At 31.8% G+C, this 20,000-nt stretch overlaps 1 protein-coding gene across 4 annotated transcripts in view; it reads left to right on the top strand.

Annotated features, from left to right (window-relative positions):
* Positions 1-20,000, top strand: part of LOC144977545 (DDB1- and CUL4-associated factor 11-like) — a 31,586-nt gene that overhangs the window by 465 nt on the left and 11,121 nt on the right. The window contains exons 1-14 of one of the 4 annotated variants that reach the window (XM_078922878.1): positions 1-98; positions 932-1,286; positions 2,659-2,750; positions 4,101-4,132; positions 5,118-5,225; positions 5,717-5,882; positions 7,092-7,200; positions 8,748-8,791; positions 9,598-9,721; positions 10,479-10,536; positions 11,646-11,738; positions 12,808-12,900; positions 14,683-14,772; positions 19,474-19,537. The exon at positions 1-98 is cut by the window's left edge and continues 415 nt beyond it. In XM_078922878.1, coding sequence (XP_078779004.1) covers positions 1,147-1,286; positions 2,659-2,750; positions 4,101-4,132; positions 5,118-5,225; positions 5,717-5,882; positions 7,092-7,200; positions 8,748-8,791; positions 9,598-9,721; positions 10,479-10,536; positions 11,646-11,738; positions 12,808-12,900; positions 14,683-14,772; positions 19,474-19,537 — 1,213 coding nt within the window. In that variant the 5' untranslated portion in view covers positions 1-98; positions 932-1,146. Of the gene's footprint in view, positions 99-931; positions 1,557-2,658; positions 2,751-4,100; positions 4,133-5,117; positions 5,226-5,716; positions 5,883-7,091; positions 7,201-8,747; positions 8,792-9,597; positions 9,722-10,478; positions 10,537-11,645; positions 11,739-12,807; positions 12,901-14,682; positions 14,773-19,473; positions 19,538-20,000 lie in introns of all 4 variants that reach the window. The other 3 variants (XM_078922881.1, XM_078922877.1, XM_078922880.1) reach the window with 3 other exon arrangements.

Below are 20,000 nucleotides of genomic sequence, written 5' to 3'. Positions count from 1 at the left end.
AGGGGATTTCGACGAGAGGGTAAACAAACAAAAATGACAGTGCTTTTCAACTGGAACCTAATTTTTTCCTCAACATTTAAGAGCTTTTATCAGAAAAGGTAAACAGGGGTGACTTTCATCATTCACAAGTGCTGAGTTTCACTTTCAATTCATGAATTCTTGTCGAAATTGGAGATCAATCAGAATCTTTTCATTATTTTACAATGTTGTTGTTTAGTGATTTAGTGTTCACTTGGCCACTTGCTATCACTTCACTATCCCCACTGATGCTGCTCACCAAACTGCCTAAAACTAAAGTTACCGTGTACGTAGACACTCCGTAATTATTATACTTATTTCTCTCAATTTTATTAAAATGAATTTAATGCTTTTTCTTGAATTTTCGCCTGCTCAATTACAATTTTATTTCAATGGTTACTTGATAAATCCAAACCTTGAAATAGGGATCATTTGCCTGCGGATTCTTTTTATGTCTAGTGTCCAACGCAAACAATTTGATAGTATTATTAATTATTACTTAATTTTGACTATTTTCAGAAGGTAGCTGATCGATTAATTTATTAGTGAAGTACCTAGCACGTCAAGGTGCAAATCATGAATTTTATTTCTGTCTAAGTCTATATTCAATTTTACCATTAGCACATCTGACCAGTAATCAGAAAGTCTGAGGTTTGATCCCCAGTCGAAGTCGACTGATTTTTTGGGATGTTTTTTTTCTTCTATTTTTCTTTCTTGCTTTGTCTGGCACCTTTCATACACACTTGTTCAGATCTTTATCTTATACTGGTGCCTGCTCTTTAATTTCTTTAATGGGACACCTAATGTTTGCTTGTTGTACCAAAGGAAAATAACTTCATTTTATTGACAAACATAACTAAAATGATTTGTAACATAACTTTGTTAACTTTTTTTTCTTTCCATTTCCTCACAGGCAATGCAAGGGATGTTTTAATCTGACCACCACAGTCTGAGAAGATAATTATATTTTTTCCCTCTTTGTGTCTAAATACACTATTCTTCAAAATTATACTATAACAGATATTCATTTTCCTCAACATTTAGTCTCCTGTACAAAACCATCATGTTTGTAAAAGTTTTATACGATAAGTGAAATGTGTTCTGGGAAATCACATTACATTTAATTCTATGGGATCAAGCAATTCGTCAGAATCCTTAAACACACAGGAGGACAGTGATACAACAGGAGCAGCGATGTCGGGCACTCAAGGAGGAAACAATGATGATGAACCTGATCTTCAGTTTCTAATGGCTTATCTAATTCGAAGGTAGTTGTGTGTCCGATGGAACACTTTTCCTCGTATTTTCACTCTTCTTCATAACATGCCAAACATTAAAAAAAAATTGAAATGATTTATCTTCCCTTGCTTTCAAATTACAGAACAGTATCATTGTTACTTTATCTGCTAACTTGCTTTGTAAGGAATGCTTTAAGATAAATACAAACACGTCAACTGTGTGCAGTTTATGACGCGTGTAATCTTTAAATGACATTAAGATCATTCATTCATGGGAGCAAAGTGCTGCACTGCCATCTGGTGAGTGCTTTTTATTCTTTAAAATTTTTGGTGTTGATAAATTCCTCTTCTTTGGTTGTAGTTCCAGTTTTTTTTCTCATGTTTTTATTTTAATTGTTGTATTTTTGTTCATTTTTCATTGATAATGATAAGATTAATTATAATGAGATGAGATGAAAAAGTGCTGCATGTATTGTTAAAAAAAAAAAACAACTTGTGCCAAGTGCCTTACCTTACAGGCAATATGCCTTATCATTTTTCTTAAATGTTGTCATTGACTGGTGACCCCCTGTAAAGTGCTATGAGCACATTTAGTGGATATTGTGCAACATATTTTTTTGTTTGTTTACCAGTTGGCTGAAACTTAAATTTTACGTTTATTTCTGGAATGGATTACAACTTGCAACTTTTTTACTATTTGAAATGTGCAACATGAAAGCTTATTTAAACTTTCAATGCCTCATTCTTTATGGACTAAAGTAGACCTTCCTAGTACTAGGACTACGAAAAATTAGTAGAATTACAAATTTTTAACTTACAGTTACAGCTACAGAGCTGCATTCGCCTCTTTTTGAAAAGGAAAATGTAGTTCTTTAGATCCTATATTCAGGACTTTGGTGGGTTTGTGGATCATGGTGATGGAAAATTATTGATTTGTAAATCTATTTATAATGACTTATTTTTCATTTTTTTCCCATGGAAACTACGAATTTTAAAACTTTCAAGCAGGCAGCTCTGCTAAAGTCAATCAAAATGGAGAGGAAGATAAAGGGAGTGAATGTGACTCATAAATTAGGGAACAACACAAAACAAACGACGTTTCGGCCTTTAGCCTTTTTCAAGTAAAGCATTTACACTTGAATAAGGCCAAAGGTCAAAACGTCGTTTGTTTTGTGTTGTTCCCTTATTTATGAGTCACATTTACTCCCTTTATCTTTCTCTCCATTTTATTGACGCATTTAGGCACCTCTAGTCTAAAGTCAATCAAAAAGCTTTCAATCTGAGAGTCGTCTTTGCTATCACTATCATTATGAGATTTAAAAAAATATTTTTACACTGTTGATATACTGATTCCTTTTTTTTAATTTTTTTTTTTTGTGTGTGTGTATTTTAAAAATCCCAGTGGTCAAATCCGATTCATTGGACAAGATGACGACTCTGATGACAGCGATTGTTCTGACAATGATTTTGTACCCGTCTCTTCCCAACCCAAAGGTAAACTTCTCAGTTCTAAAGTTGTGCAGCTATGTGGTCTAGTGGTATGACACTCGCTTTCCGATCGGAAGGTCCTGTGTTTGAGCCTCTCTCTGCGCGTAATTGAGTCCTTGGACAAGACTTTACCTACTCACATTCTCTCACTGTACTCTGGTATAAAATGAGTACCTGGCCATTAACAGCATTTTCGCTGTCAGAACAAAAATGTAATATCGCCTAACAGGCGTGGTGTCGCGTCCTACAATGTTAAATGTCGCTGTTGGCCAGGGAACCCTTGTAAAGCGCTTTGAGCACGTTTAGTTTAGCTCAAGTTTCTTTAAACAATCTGAATGAGTAACAATGTAATAAGAGCAGATTTTTATTGTTCATTTTTAAAACTCAGCATGCTACATAATGTGGAGTCAAGCTAGGTTTTCAGTCCAAAACAAGTTTTTAAAAATATCGTATGTCATCTTTCCTATAATATTTTAGTTTTATTGAATGAGCCATTTAAGGCATTTTTTGGAACACACTCTTTCGATACATTTTGCATTATATATTTTATTTCACTGCCTCTGAATTTGCCTGGTATTGATTTTATATATAAAATTTCTTTTTTGTAGAAAGTGTTAAATGCCAAGGTCGGCATCTTATTTATTTATTGATTCATTTTTGTTATCCATGCAGCTTTGTGGTCTTGTGGTATGACATTCTCATTTGGATCAGAATGTCCTGGGTTTAAGTCCTGCTCTGAGCACGCATAGTTGAGTCCTTGGAAAAGGCTCTTTAATCATATTCTCTCACTGTACATAGGTGTAAAATGAGTATACTTGGCCAGCGTTGTCACTGTCAGAAAAAAATAGTATTATCGCCTAAAAGGATGACTGATGTCTCGTCCTACATGTTTAGTATTGCTGTTAACTAGGGACCCCTTGTAAAGAGCTTTGACCACGTTTAGTGGATATAAATGCTCTAATTTTGCTTTTTAAAAACTTATCAGAGTAGAGAACAACTCATAAAATTTTAAAGAAAAATACTCTTTATAATTCATCCCATAGGGGAAATTTGTCTCTAGGGTTTTACTCCCAAGGGAAACTGGAATAATCCAGGCATCAGCCGCAGTACAGAGCCGCAAATTGGGCTAGGGCGGTGTGACTTGCTCAAAGCCACACTGCGCAGCAGAGGTGATAGAACATTATCTTTCGTGTACGAAGCAAAGACCGTACTGCTGAGTCACGCTGCCAGTGTGATTTTCTTTTTGTTTAATTGACCATTATTTGCAGGGTTGTTTTTTTTTTTTCTTTGTTTTTTTTTTGTTTTTTTAACCTATAGACACATGTTCCCCCCCCCCCCCTCCTCTTTCTTCATCAGACGTCATGAAGCCAGACAATTCAAAGTTGAAAGTAAGTATCTTTTATTCAGTCAGTCTCAATTTTTTTTTGGGGGGGGGGGGTTATTTCTTCTTTTTCTTCTCCATCCATAAATAGTGCAGTCTATGCCGGCCTAGATTCATAGACAATAACAGGTGAAATTCTCTGCAAAGGAATTTATTGTGTTGCATCTTTCACATGAGGCACATTTACTCCTGGGTGGGGTTCCTCCTCCCATAGTGGGCAGGGAGGTACATACTGTGTCTTCTATCCCCTTATATCTATTTTCCAACATGCTTTCTGTCTTTGTCTTGGAATGTGATTACTTGGCCCTGTTCGGAGTCCTGGCTGGGAGGGAAACAGTCGAATGCATAGTTATTGTTTTGGGAGATGATATTTTTTTCCTTGTAAATCATCTCTCTGTTATGTATCATTATATTTATTTTTAATATATAATGTAAGCATTTGAGTGTATTCCTCTTTGTTGGATTTTGTGCTTGTGTCCGGATGAGACTTATAGGTGATCTCAAACTAAGTACATTGGTGGTATGCTCTTGGATTCTACATCTGATCCCTATTTGTTCCTAGTTCCCCTTTTGTCTTACTTTCTCTTGGGTGCTTTAATTGTAATTCCAGAACTTTTTACTATCCCATTTTCTCCCTTTTTACTGGCGCTGATATAACCTAAATGTGTTGCAAGCGCCGTAAAACCCTTAAAAACAAAACAAACATCTTTCACATGAGTCACATTGACTCCCCTTTTTTTACACTCTGCTAAGCCTCTAAAAATATAATGTTTTTAAATCCACAAGAACTAACTAGTTTTTTTGTATCTTTTAAAAAAAGAATTGCTTTGGTAAGATTTAAGTTTAGAAAAACAGTTTTTTTACAAATTATGTATAATGTAATTTTATATGAAAATAATATTTTTTTTTGGTCTTTAAGAATATAATTTGTATTGCTTTTTATGTACCAATCAGTAAAGCGTCACACAATACCCTCTGATTTTAAATTGCAGAACACAGATCTTTACAATTCAGTATTACAAACAACTGGACAACGAACAATAAACAATGGAACGATTGACATTGTCACAAGACCAGATGTTGTCAATATGGTTTTCAAGGTTTGCCATTTGTTTTTGCTAATTTTGAGTAAAAAGAATAATGAACGTATTATTATTATTATTATTATTATTATTATTATTATTATTATTATTATTATTATTATTATTATTATTATTATTATTATTATTATTATTATTGTTATTATCATTATTATTATTATTATATTATTATTATTATTATTATTATTATTATTATTATTATTATTATTATTATTACTATTATTATTATTATTATTATTATTATTATTATTATTATTATTATTATTATTATTATTATTATTATTATTATTATTATTATTATTGTTATTATCATTATTATTATTATTATTATTATTATTATTATTATTATTATTATTATTATTATTATTACTATTATTATTATTATTATTTTATTATTTGGTATCATTATTTTAATTATCATTAGTGCTTTTTTTCATCATCATCATCATCATCATCATCATCATCATAGTCATTTTCATATTTATCTCCAGAGAGAAATTGGTTTGAACAAACAGAGGAAGTTCTCAAATGGAGAAAGATATCTTCTTAGTTCCTCTTACCTTCCCAACCGCATGGAGTCAGTGGCCAAATATCGACAGAAAGCTTTCTGTGGCTCTTTCTCTGAGGATGGAGAAACCTTTGTGTCCGCTTGTCAAGGTTTGTCGATGGTTATTTTTAGTCAATATTGGCAACATCCATGAAGATTGCGGAACTTTTCTGAAATAACAAGCACTGAATAGAGACAGTTAAAATGAAAACTAAGCAAATTGGATATATAATATTTGTTGAGTGCGTGCGCTCTTTACTGACAAGTCTGAGAAATTATTTTGTTTAAAATTGAATCTGATTGTATTTTTCTTTTCTTTTAAAAAAATTTTTTTTGGTCCAACCCTTCCCCCCCCCCCCCTGAAAAAAAATAAATCTATCAAAGCTCATTATCTAACACTCCCCAAGTGAGATATAAAAACACAGTAAGGGTTTCTGACCTTGTTTAGCTAAACATTGGACTGTTTCTTAAACTTAAAAAAAAATAAGGACAAAAGCAAACAAAAAGAAAAAGAAAAAACAAACAATAAAAAATCAAACTAACAAAAACTTGGGTGTTTTGAGTTGCCAGATGTGTTATGGCTATTTTGATAATTAGTTTTTTGATTAAGCAAGTCAACAGCAACCATATGTTCAATTGCCTAGCATCACTTATATTGCCACAATTTCATAATTGTGCTAAAACTTATTTTGAATTTAATTTGCACCGCGTGAAACATTGCTTAATTTCTGATTATACATGTAAAATTCAGCTAGAATGTTTGTTTTTTTTAAAAGAAAAAGTGAGTATGAAACGAGACTTCCATTCCATACAGTACCAGCCGCCTATTGGGCATTCTTTTTGTACTAACACTTACATTTTCAGTCACTGTTTATAGCCACACCCGAATTTAGTGGGGTAATGTGTGTTAAGAGCCTTACCCAAGGACACAATGTCGAGAGCAGAATTTTCATGGATTACTGCCACCCATCCAGCCACTGACCATGCTTAACATTAATTATGTGACAAGTTGAGACAACACTCCATACAAATATCATTATAGATGATTAGGATATGAGCTTAATACACTTTCCCCCCAACCCCCTCTCCTCACTCACTTTCTCTAAAAAGGCCTTTTATTTCAAAGATTTTTACTTTAAACTATATTATAGATATGAAGAAGTCCAAATAATAAATAATCATAATAAATAATATTAATAAAATAGTAATAAATAATGAATTTATATAGCGCCTAAACTTCCATGTTAAACGTGTTCTGCAGCGCTTTGATATAGGATGTGTTGATTTCAAGTCTTTATCAATTATCATTTATATTGCAGATCAGTATATCAGGGTGTATAACACATTAGGAGACAACTATCAGTTTGATCTGGTGAAATCAATTCAGGCAAGGGATGTTGGTTGGAGCATCTTGGATGTCGCTTTCAGGTCAGCCCCTATTTTTTTTTTTCATCATCATTTTGAGCAATATTGAGGTCTGTTAAAGATGCAATGTAGAGTTCCTTGAAAATGCCAAATTACAAAAATATTTTTTTGGGCTCTAACTGTCAGTTCTGTAGTCCTTGAGATCCATTAGGCCCATAGGGCCGGAGTTTATCCCGGTTTCTATAGCATGAAATGGACAATAGCAATTGCTTACTTACTACCCTTTGGATAGGACGCTATTCTACTGCGAAGTACTTTCCACCAGATCTAACAGAACCAGCTACCCTATCACTGCTGGGTGGACAAGGGGTCAGAAAAAAACTTGACAACACCCGGGATCGATCTCGGCCCCTTTGATTGTGAAGCGAGTGCTCTACCAATTGACCTATCAAAACCCCCGAGTCAGTTAGTTTATATGAAAGAATTGAATTAAATTGTATTTATTGTGGGTAAAAATACATATAACTACATCTTTTATACAATAACACAAACTCGATAAGAATAACAACAAAAGAATATACAAATAACAATTATAAAATTAAAATATTGTATATTTTCTAACTAAAATCTGATTTAAAATCAGTAAAGCTCTTTTAGGCTTTTCACGGGCATAATAATTTTTACTGTAAATACTTTGCATATAAATTAAATACTATATATTTTACATAAAAATTGACATGTCTTGTAGTTTTATAAAATATTTGGACCCATGCATGAGAACAGATCTGTTCATGTCTAAGAAGCTGCGACCTTTGTTATAAGAGTCTCTCAAACCTATTCAAATCGGTCTCCGTCCTCATGTGCTCTGGCAGATAATTCCATGAAATTTCAACAGCATAACGAAAGGGCTGTTTATCAAAATGGGTTGTTTTGATATTTAGGACATTAACAAAGAAGAAAAAAAAAAGGAAAATTGAAAATTCCTAAACCAGTAATGACAGACCACATGCATATCAGACTTACAGATTAATTTTTGTTTTAGTGTTTCATATCACAACTATATACACATTATCAGGACTAGCACAATGAACCATCTAATAATGATAGTAATAATAATAATAATAATAATAATAATAATAATAATAATAATAATAATAATAATAATAATAATAATAATAAAATAATAATAATAATTCATCCTTTTCAGCAATTGGACAATATTATTATTATTTTTTATTATTATTATTATTATTATTATTATTATTATTATTATTATTATTATTATTATTATTTATTATTATTATTTATTATTATTATTATTTATTATTATTATTATTATTATTATTATTATTATTATTATTATTATTTTATTATTTTATTATTATTATTATTATTATTATTATTATTATTATTATTATTATTATTATTATTATTATCATACGTCAGCATGCAGAATGGCAGCTATCTTGACAGACATCTCATTAATTGATCAAATTTGTAGAAAACCAAATATCGCAAGAGTAGCAAATAACTTTGAAATCACACTTTTACCCCTCGGCTGGCCAGAAACACCAGCGTATTTTTAGTTTGATTTTTCTCTCTTCTCACAGTCCCGATGGTCGCTATGCTGCCTACTCGAGTTGGTCTGACTGTAGTGAGTATTATTTAGTTCTTTTTATAATCAAAGTAGTATTCAATAAATGCAAAAATCGCCTGTCCGCTATTTTTAAAAATAAAAGCTGAATCTCTCTTACATAGGTAATTTTACTCCTTACATATGATTTTCCCTGTCGCATAAGATCGATCCACTACATATCATGCTAAGATTAGGATAATGCTTAATGCAGATATTAGGTTTTTTATTTTGATTCCGGGACAAGATTCATTTCACAGGTTTTTGTATGTATAAAAAAGATATACTAGAAGAAAGTGTTAAATTTTGAAAATGAAAAGAAAAGAAAGATTAAAGATGATAATAATAGTAATGATGATGAGGGTAATAGTAATAACAATAATAATAATAATAATAATAATAATAATAATAATAATAATAATAATAATAATAATAATAATAATAATAATAATAATAATAATAATAATACTAATAATAATAATAATAAGAATGATGATGATAATAATAATAATAATAATAATAATAATAATAATAATAATAATAATAATAATAATAATAATAATAATAATAATAATAAAGATAAGAATTAGAATGATGATGGTGATAATAATAATGATAATAATAATAATGATAATAATAATAATAATAATAATAATAATAATAATAATAATAATAATAATAATAATAATAATAATAATAATAATTATATTGATGATGATGATGATGATGATGACGACGATGATGACGATGATGATGATAATAATATTATTAGATAGATATTCATACCATGATTTCCCAATATTTCTCTTTTTTTTAAACTATTTCAGTTCATCTATGCAATCTGTATGGTGACTATGATGTCCACGAGGCGCTCCCACTACGACCAGGGGACCACAGCTTCTGTATCTTTTCTCTCAAGTTCTCTATGGACAATAAAGAAATCCTTGGAGGGTGAGAAGAGCCTTGCTTTGGCATACATGCCGAATCTTATGAATTTTTCGTAATTTTACGAATTTTAGACAAATTTCATGGCCAAATACGAAATATTTTGGAAAATTACGAATTTGTCATTCTTAATAATACTTAAATGATAATAAAAATAATATTAATAATAATAATGATGATGAGAAGAAGAAGAAGAACAACTACTACGACTACTACTACTACTACAACTACTATTGCTATTATAGTATTGTGGTTGTTCATACACAATTTCAGAAATTACGAATTTCCTTGTCAAATTACTAAAAATTGACATTAAAATGACTAAATTTGAAGTTTTCAATTTGGAAAGTATGCTTTGGGAATACATTGTTTTTATTGAAATGATTGATTGATCTTTTCTGAACATTCATAAAAATCTTGGAACACAATAGATTCTAGCATTCTATTATTTTATTGTTTTTAAATTGACATTAAGGTAAAAAAATTTTTTCTGGGAAATCGGGATGCAATTTATCTTTCATGCCTTATAAAACATTTTTTTTTTTTTTTGTTGGAATCATTGTTGAAAAATAATGTTTTAGTTTTAACAATAACTCGAGTGGCGATTCATATTTTAGTTAAAGTAAATAATTAAAGAGAAGTAAACATAAGCAGGTATAACTTACAGTCCTTTTTATTAAGTTTCAACATCAATATTTTTAGTTTATTTTTGTTTTGATCTTGAAGCAGAAATTTTTATGTCTTTTTTCTTTTACTTTCTCAGAGCAAATGACAGGCACCTTTATGTGTATGACAGAGAAACTAGTCGACGAACTCTCAAGGTTGGTATGATACAATACACAAAAGCACACTTTGAAAAAAAAAAATGAAGAGGCTAAAATTTTTTTATTAATTTAAAAAAATGATGCATTGCTTATTATTAGAAAATATAATTCTTGATTTTATTCCGTTATTATTGTAATGCTTTGTGATATCAAAGAAAATACTGGACTCGACTGAAGTGAATACATATTTTTATTTTTGTTGGCAGAAATCTGTCTCAGAAAACAATGGAGTCTTTTTTTTTTGCACCTAATGAAGTGAACACACGAGTTTCAAATAATTCATGTTGATTCTATGTATCTTATCGGAGAACTATTTTTATTATGTATGTTGTTGGCTGAAGAAAGGTTATAAACCCAAAATGTTATTCTTTATTTATTTTGGGAAGCTCTTGTATTCATTTTTGCTCAACATTTTAACTCATTCAACCCTAACACCGACTATATCCGTTGTTTACCCGGGTTACTTTCACCCCATGCCCATTTATTACATTTTTTCTGAGACAAATCATTGGCTATTTTCAAAACTAAAACATGTTAATGGTAGTTGAATAAAGATAGATATGTACATGTTCATTTTTAATACAATTTTTCTCCAATTTTGAAAAGAAGCAAAAATCTCTAGGATTGAGTGAGTTAAAAATAAAAAAAAAATAAAAAAAAATTCCCTTTATTCATCCCCAAGGGGAAATTTGTTTTTAGGGTCTATTCCCAAGGGAAGACTGGAATAACCCAGGCGTCAGCCGCAGAGCAGCGCCGCAAAGTGAGCTAGGGCGAGGTGACTTGTTCAAGGCCACACAACGCAGCGGGGGGTGATTGAACTCGGTACCATTCGGGTAGGAAGCAAAGACCGTACCACTGAGCCACGCTGTCCCTAAGTTGACAGCTTCTAACAGCTTATTATTTGCAGTGGATAAGAAACTATTGGTTGACCACATCAGTATCAATCAATGGAACACACTTAAACAGAGAACAGAAAAAATGGGACCAAAAATAGCCGTTGACTTAAACAGAAGCGAACTTTGAGTGTTGACTTTTTTTTACGGATTCTCCACTGTATCTCAAAAGTCTTTTTGTACTTTTATATCATTGGAAATTTATTTCTTCAGGTTTTTGCTCATGAAGACGATGTAAATTCCGTTTGCTTTGCTGATAACAGTTCTCAGATCTTGTACAGTGGGGGAGATGATGGGTTGTGTAAGGTGAGAGTTTAAATTAAATTTAGCTGATACTAAATTTTTAATCATCATATTTAGTCTTTTATAATTTGTTATATTTGGATTCTTATAAGTTTACTAGTATCATATAAATCTTTTACAAAATGATTAATACTCTCTTATCAGTCAGTTTAGACTTTTCTCCTGCTCGATATACAATAAGTAATTTTCGTTTCCAGTTAAAATCTTTTTTTTTTAATTGTTAATTTAAACATTAAAAAATACATGAATGGATTAATAATAAAATTAATATGTACATTTATACAGTGTGTGTGTGTTTCTATTGAAACAATGTCCAATGTTTCTCAATACTTCATTTGCTCATCTCAACCAGCCACAAAGTCCCTTATTTTCCAAAATGCAAGTTGCCTTACAGGGGTACTTTTATTGCTATCGTCCTCTCACAATATCCGTCACTGCCTTTTTCCGTTCACACCCGACTGAGATACACCCCGATCTTTTGAAAACTGATCTGTCTCTCCTATCAGTTTATTTAGACATCTGTAAAAATCAACTCGCTTCTTACCGATCAATTTCAGTATTTTCCCAAATTGTCAGGCTTACCCAGAAGAAAAATTGATTTTTAAAATCTCAAACAAGCTCTCTACAAAACAACGTTATGTTCTTATTAATTAAACAAAGATCATTCATCAAATTTTGTGATGTAATAATAAGCGCTTTGAGGTTTCGACGAAAGGCGCTATATAAATATGCTTATTATTATTATTATTATGTACAAAATAAATCTAAATAAGAAAAATGTATTTGTGTCGTAACAAATGTGACGATTTTGCTCCAGATGATAAGGAGAGTGTTAAGCTTGTTGTGAGTGTGTGATCTGTTTATGGTTTTAGATAAATTTGTTTTTAGATTTTATATTTTAAAAATTCAAAGTCATGGAATGCAGGGTCAAATCCTATTCTGTTACAACTCATTTTCTCATTGATTGCTTAGACTATTCAAATTGGTTTGGATTATTTCTCATGTCAATATAAGTAAGTCTCTCATCCGTCTACGTGCTCTATTAAAAAAAATTTTGGTTGAAATATTAAAGGTATGGGACAGGCGTACTTTGAGGGAAGAGAACCCAGTGCCTGTCGGGGTTTTAGCAGGACATTGTGATGGAATTACCTATATTGATACAAAGGTAAATTTTTACCATCATCATTATCATCATCATCATCATCATCATCATCATCATCATCATCATCATCATCATCAATCATCAATCATCAACATCATCATTTTCATCATTATCAACATCATCATCATTATCATCATCATCATCATCATCATCATCATCATCATCAACATCATCATAATCATCATCCTCATCTTCATTTTTATTACAGATATATAAAGTAAATTGACATTACTTTAAAAATTATGAGCTTTTATGTTGCACAATATCCTTTAAATGATGATGATGATGATGATGATGATGATGATGATGATGATGATGACGATGATGATGTTGTTGTTGTTGATCCCGGTTTGTTTGTTTGTTTGTTTGTTTGTTTTTGTGTTGTTTTTTAAATTATTTTTTTTCAATGACTACTATGTTACTAGCATGCATCTGTGTGAGTGTGTCTTTGTCAATATTGTATTGTTATAAATGTGTAACCAAATGACAAATTGCCACTTTTTTGAGGACAATAAAGATATATTATTATTATTAAATAAAGCGACTGACAAAGAGTCCTTAGCCAACAGTGACATTGGACATGTGTATAAAGTGTATAAAGGAAATGTGAGTGGAGAGCCTTTTCCCCAAGATTCAACTTTGTACCGCAATAGTGACAAGACTCTCAGGATGAAAATGCTTTAAGTCTTCGGCCATTTTAGTTTTTAGTTTTATAAGCTCTCAGTCTAAATGATATCGACCATTTGTGACCCTTCGTCTCAAAACGGTATTATGTCGGATTGAATTGGCCCCCCGAAAAGTGACTTTAGAATTAAATAGATAGTAAATACCCATTTTTGAGCTTTTGCATTGTGAGAAATTGTCTTCATTCTGTAACATAACAAATCGAAACAAACCCCAAGTTTCATGTCTTGGTCAATAAATTCAATTTTTTTCACCCAAGTCATCCCGACATAATACCGTTTAGAGACAGCGAGTCACATTTGTGCAGCTTTATAGTTTTGTGCTATGGCACTCACCTTCAGACCCTTGTGTCTGTGGTTCGTGTCCAATCGTGAGCGATGCAAACTTTTATTTATTTTTTTTATTTTTTTTGAGCGGTGCAAGCTTGAGTCCTTGGAAAAGGCTCATAACCTACACTTTCTCACTGTATTCAGGTGTAAATAGAGTACCTGGCAAGTAACTGTTGTTTTTTTTGTTTAAAAAAAAATTGTAATAACACCTTATACGCTCAATTTCACATCCTATATGTTAAGTGTTGCTGCGCGGGTGGTTGGATGGGAGCATCACCCTTGAATCATATACCTATGATGTTCGCATGGGTGTACGATCCGATAGTGATGTCGTTTCTTCTTCTCTTTACTAGCCTATCCTGCTTCTTTGGTTTGTGATTGTATTTTTGACAGGGGATATTTTTTTTTCTGTAAATCTTCTGCCTGTTTGTTCTTGGTTATTTATAATTTAGCTTATGATATCTTTAGGTTATGATTTTGATTTACATTTGTACCATTTTTGTTAGATTGCTTGTTTTTTTGTTTCAGCGGTCTCTCATATAACCTCATTTGTGTTGGAAGAGACCTAAAGCAACAAACAAACAAAAAAAAAAAAAAAAAAGTGTTGCTGCTAACTTGGGATTCCATTTAAAGCGCTTTGAGCATATTTAATTGGATATTGTGCTTTATAAAACAGTCACATTTTTTTTCTGATTTCTTTTTTTTAGGTCCAATGTGCCATTTGATTTGACTAATATTTTTATCTTTTAAAGTTTGTACTTGGACATTTCAGGGTGATGCTCGGTTTTTCATATCCAACTCCAAAGATCAAACTATGAAATTATGGGATGTCAGAAAATGTTCTACCCAGTCTGCTATAGAGGTAAGCTATATCTACTGTCATTGATATCAGAGCACAGACTACCTCGGGGTTCTCCGCTCCTCACAACGCTCCACTTCAGAAATAATAATAATAATAATAATAATGATAATAATAATAATGATAATGATAATGATAATAATAATAATAATAATTAATAATAATAATAATAATAATAATAATAATAATAATAATAATAATAATACTAATAATAATAATAATAATAATAATGATAATAATTATTTATACTTTATTCATAAAAAAAAAATAGAAATTCGTTTACAGACATGGCACGCATAAAAATGTATAAACACAAAAGTTGAGAATCTATGGCGATAATGTATACATATGTAGAAAGAAAAAATGTCCAGAAACAAAATTATCAGAATGTGCATTATAATTATACACACTTTGCAGCACCATTAATCTGGAATTCTCTCTCAGTCTTTACCAAAAGGGCTTCAAGTCTATGTGCGGCTATGTGGTCTTGTGGTATAACACTCGCTTTAGGATCGGACGGTCCTGGGTTCGAGCCTCGCTTGGCGCATAGTTGAGTCCTTGGACAAGCCTCTTTACTCAGATTCTCTCATCGTACTCAGGTGTAAAATGAGTACCTGGCCATTAACAGCATTGTCTCTTTCCGAAAAAAAATGTAATCTCGCCTAACAGGCGTCATGTCCCGTCCTACATGTTAAATGTTGCTGTTGGCCAGGGACCCCTTGTAAAGCGCTTTGAGCACGTTTAGTGGATATTGCGCTAAATAAAAGCTTTTTTTTTTTTTTTAAGTCTAAACTGAAGACAGAATATTTTAGATTGACTTTTACCTTATATTTCAAAATCACATTCTTCATGTTTGATTAGTACCAATATAAACTAAATAGAACATCTACTGTTGTAACATTTATTTTTCATAAAATCCTCATGTGTATTATGTCTTGTAAAGTGCCATTGAACTCGGTAGGTACCTCCCGTAGTGGGCAGGGAGGTACTTATTGCATCTTCTATCCCCCTATATCTGTTTTCCAACTTGCTTTCTGTCTTTGTCTTGGAATGGGATTACTTGGTTTTGTCCTGGTCCTGACCAGATGCCCTGGCTGAAAGGGAAACAGTCAAATGTATAGTTAAGTCTTGGGAGATGATATTTTTTTCCTTGTAAATCATCTCTCTGTTATGCACTGTATTATGTTTTCTTTATATTATATATGATTTGTAAAACATTTGAGTGTGTTCCTCTTAGTGGGGACCTGTGCTTGTGTCTGGATGAGACTTTTAGTGATCTCAAACTAAGTACTTTGATAGAGTGCTCTTGGAATCTACACCTGTTTCTTATTTGAACCAATTCCCCTTTGTCTTCCCTTTTCTTGGGTGCTTTAATTGTAATTCTAGAACTTTTTACTATCCCATTTTCGTCCTTTTTACTGGCGCTGATATGACATTAATGTGTTGCAGACGCTGTAAAACCCTTAAAAACAAAAAACAAACAACGAACACGTTAAAAGGTGGAGATTAGTGCTCTATAAATTTATTATTTATTTGATTTTTTTTAATACCAGGCTTTTGTGCTAACCCCGATAGCTCAGTTCCAAGAATTTGTCCAAGTAGACGTTTTGGATGGGTTTTTAAAATCTATTTTTCGAGTTTGCTTTCTGTTTTTGTCTTGGAATGGGATTACTTAGTTTTGTCCTGGGCCTGACTGGAGTCTTTGGCTGGGAGGGAAACAGTCACATGTATGGTTCAACTATAGTTCAACTGAACATCATAACATTCTACAAAATGATATATTTTCACTTTTCAAATGGTCTACAACATGGCATTTGGATTTTAATGTTTCGAAATGTAAAGTATTACATATAGGAAAAAATAATCCATGTCATAATTATTTTACCGATACTTCTATGTCAAATCTACTTTCCGTTGTGCCTTATGAAAAGGATGTGGGAGTTACTTTTGATTCACATTTGAATTTTGATTTACATATTGATAATTGTGTAAGCCGTGCAAACAAAATGATGGGAATAATATATAGAACCTTTATAAGTCTGGATAAAACCACATTTTTATATTTGTATAAATCGCTCGTTCGACCAATTCTAGAATACGGAAATTGCATCTGGAGCCCATTATATAAAAGACAATCTATTAGTATTGAAAGTGTACAGAGGAGAGCTACCAAAAAAATTTATACAATACAGTATTTATCTTATAAGGAAAGGTTAGAATTTCTTGACTTACCCAGTTTGAAATATAGAAGAATTCGTGGGGATTTAATTCAGGTTTATAGATTGGTACATGGTCTGGATAGGATAGACTTTTCTGATTTTTTTTCATATTCTAATATTACTTTTACTAGAGGGGACAAGTTTAAGATTTTTGTCTCTAGATGCAAAACAAACATAAGACAAAACTGGTTCGGTATTCGTATTGTTCAGAAATGGAACAGTTTGAAATTTGAAACAAAGAATGCAAAATCTATGGATTATTTCAAGGTGTTAGTAGACAGGGAATTATATGATGGGAGATTTATATATGACGAATAATACTTGTTTGCTCTGCTGTTGACATGGCTTTCAATCTTGTATGTATATATTATGCATTATTATATTATTATGGTTATCTTCTATACGCGTGTGTATGTGTGTGTGTGTGTGTGTGTGTGTGTGTGTGGTTGTGTGTGCGCTTTGCATGTCAAGGTTAAAGATATATGTTTGTACACCACATGAGTACATTTAAGTTGAAATACTATCTTTACCACGTGTATCGTTATTGTAATATTTAATCAATAGATTTATGGCATTACTAATTAATATTAAGGGCATTCAAAGGATCTTATCCTATTTTGCCCTATACCACATGTTATGTTATGTTATGGTTATAGTTTTGATAGATGATATTTTTTTCATTGTAAATCATCTCTCTGCTTTGTACAGTTTCATTTTTTTTTTTTTCATTTGTTTTGAATGTATAATGGTCTTTAAATATTTGAGTGTATTTGTAATAGTGGAATCTTTGCTTTTGTCTGGATGAGACTTTTAGGTGATCTCAAACTAAGTACAGTTATAGTATGCTCTTGGAACTTACATCTGTTCTTTATTTAAACCAATTCTCCTTTGTCTTACTTTTCCTCATATGCTCTCAATTGTAAATCTATAATATTTTTATTTGACTATCCCATTTTCTGCCTTTTTACTAAATTGTGTCACAAGCTCTGTAAATCCCTTAAAAACAAACAAAGAAACCGTGTAGATATTTTGTAGGTGAGACAGGTGTCCAGAGGTATACTTGTTTCATTCCTTGTGGGAACTCTCACCGTTCACTTTGATTCATTCTTTCTTTTAAAAAAATATCTGATCTTATCTTATCTTATCTTATTAAAGGCTTAATAGGAATTATCCTTTAAATGCCTTTTACAATAGTTTATAATTACAGAATCTCATATAGCTTGTATTATATCATTTACAGACAGTTTTACACAACTTTGAATGTCAGGAAAAATACAATCATAGAATACTGGTAATTGAAAACTGGTCAAGATCGAATGAATCATAAATGTACAAAGTAGAACAACAAACAAATAGCGTTTTGCTGACATTTGGATAAAATTTTAGCTGAAGAGTGCATTTTGTTACATGGCAAAATTGGATATCAGCACTTTGTATTTGATTATTACTGTCTAGCAAAGGACAGCTATTCAGTTTCTGCATGAGGCACTGACATTTGTGACCCACCGTATCAAAGCAGTATTATGTCGGGATTCACTCGGTAAGGGAAATTGAATTCATAGCCACAAATATCCAACTTGGGTTTAATTTCTGTACGTTATGTCGGAGTATAAAGACTATTTCTTGCATTGCAGAAACTTCTAAGGTCAAATTTCTCATCAATCTATCTCTAAATTCACTTTTTGGGGTCTGAATCATCCCGACATAATACCGTTTTGAGACGTTTCTGTTGCTGGTTGTGCTCTTTGTAATCAGATCATGCTCTGAAATGGGTTCTTGCTTTTGAAATCTGAAACTTTAACTTGGACAGAGTGAAAATCTGTGAGAGTTTACAGCTATACCTGGGTGCAAAAAATTTTCAGATCTGATTACCAAACGTAATTGAATTCAATAGTCTGATGTCACATCACCCAGCAGCGGCGACTATCGTGGTTCTAAATAAAGAAAGTCGGTACTTTTTATTCTTCGTGCTGGCTAGAACTTTTCATGTCTTGTGATCAGAATGTGTAAAAGTCAAAACATGATCAGATTTATAATGTTTTTTTGTTTCTCTGGATATGCTTTTATGCTCGTCGGAAAAATATTTCATAATGGCGTCCGCCATTGTTCCGATAGTTTAGAGCCAGTTACTAAGTTACCATGCGTCATTACGAGGGAAGTGACATTACGATTGTTGAAGCGTATTATGGGCTTAATTTAACATTATTGTAATGAAACATATTTTACGTTGGTTTGAGAGTATTGTCATTCCAACAAATGAGCCCATAACATTTTAGGTTATCTAACCTGCAGGAAAGTTCATATCAATTTCTGAAAAAAACAAAAACAACTCTAGACATTGAATTAGAACTGGAAAGATAATATAGTTTTTCAGTTTACATTTTATTTAAATTCTGTAGTATCTCATAGAGCATAATATTATTAAAAATATCCAGTTGCTGTTTTAATTACTTTTTAAAAATTTAATCCCTGTTATATTGATCAGGAAGCCAAAAAGGTTGTTTTCTCACAAAGGTGGGATTATCGATGGCAACAAGTGCCTAGAAGAGGTAAGCTATGACTATGATGTATCATCATCATCATCATCGTCATCATCATCATTATCGTCGTCGTCGTCGTCATCATCATCATCATCATCATCATTATCATCATCATCATCATTATCATCGTAGTCGTCGTCGTCATCATCATCATCATCATCATCACAATTATCATAATCATCATCACCATCATCATCATCATCATCATCATCATCACCATCATCATCATCATCATCATCATCATCATCATCATCATCATCACCATCATCATCATCATCATCATCATCATCATCATCATCACCATCATCACCATCATCATCATCATCATCACCATCATCATCACCATCATCATCATCATCATCATCATCACCATCATCATCATCATCATCACCATCATCATCATCATCATCATCATCATCATCATCATCATCATCATCATCATCCATCACCATCATCATCATCATCATCATCA

This window comes from Berghia stephanieae, chromosome 7 (genome assembly GCF_034508935.2).
Source record: "Berghia stephanieae isolate SIO BIC M18660-M18661 chromosome 7, UCSD_Bste_1.3, whole genome shotgun sequence".
Classification (NCBI taxonomy): Eukaryota; Metazoa; Mollusca; class Gastropoda; order Nudibranchia; family Aeolidiidae; genus Berghia; species Berghia stephanieae.
The sequence above is the reverse complement of the archived record's forward strand: the minus strand, read 5'-3'. Positions and strand labels throughout refer to the sequence as shown.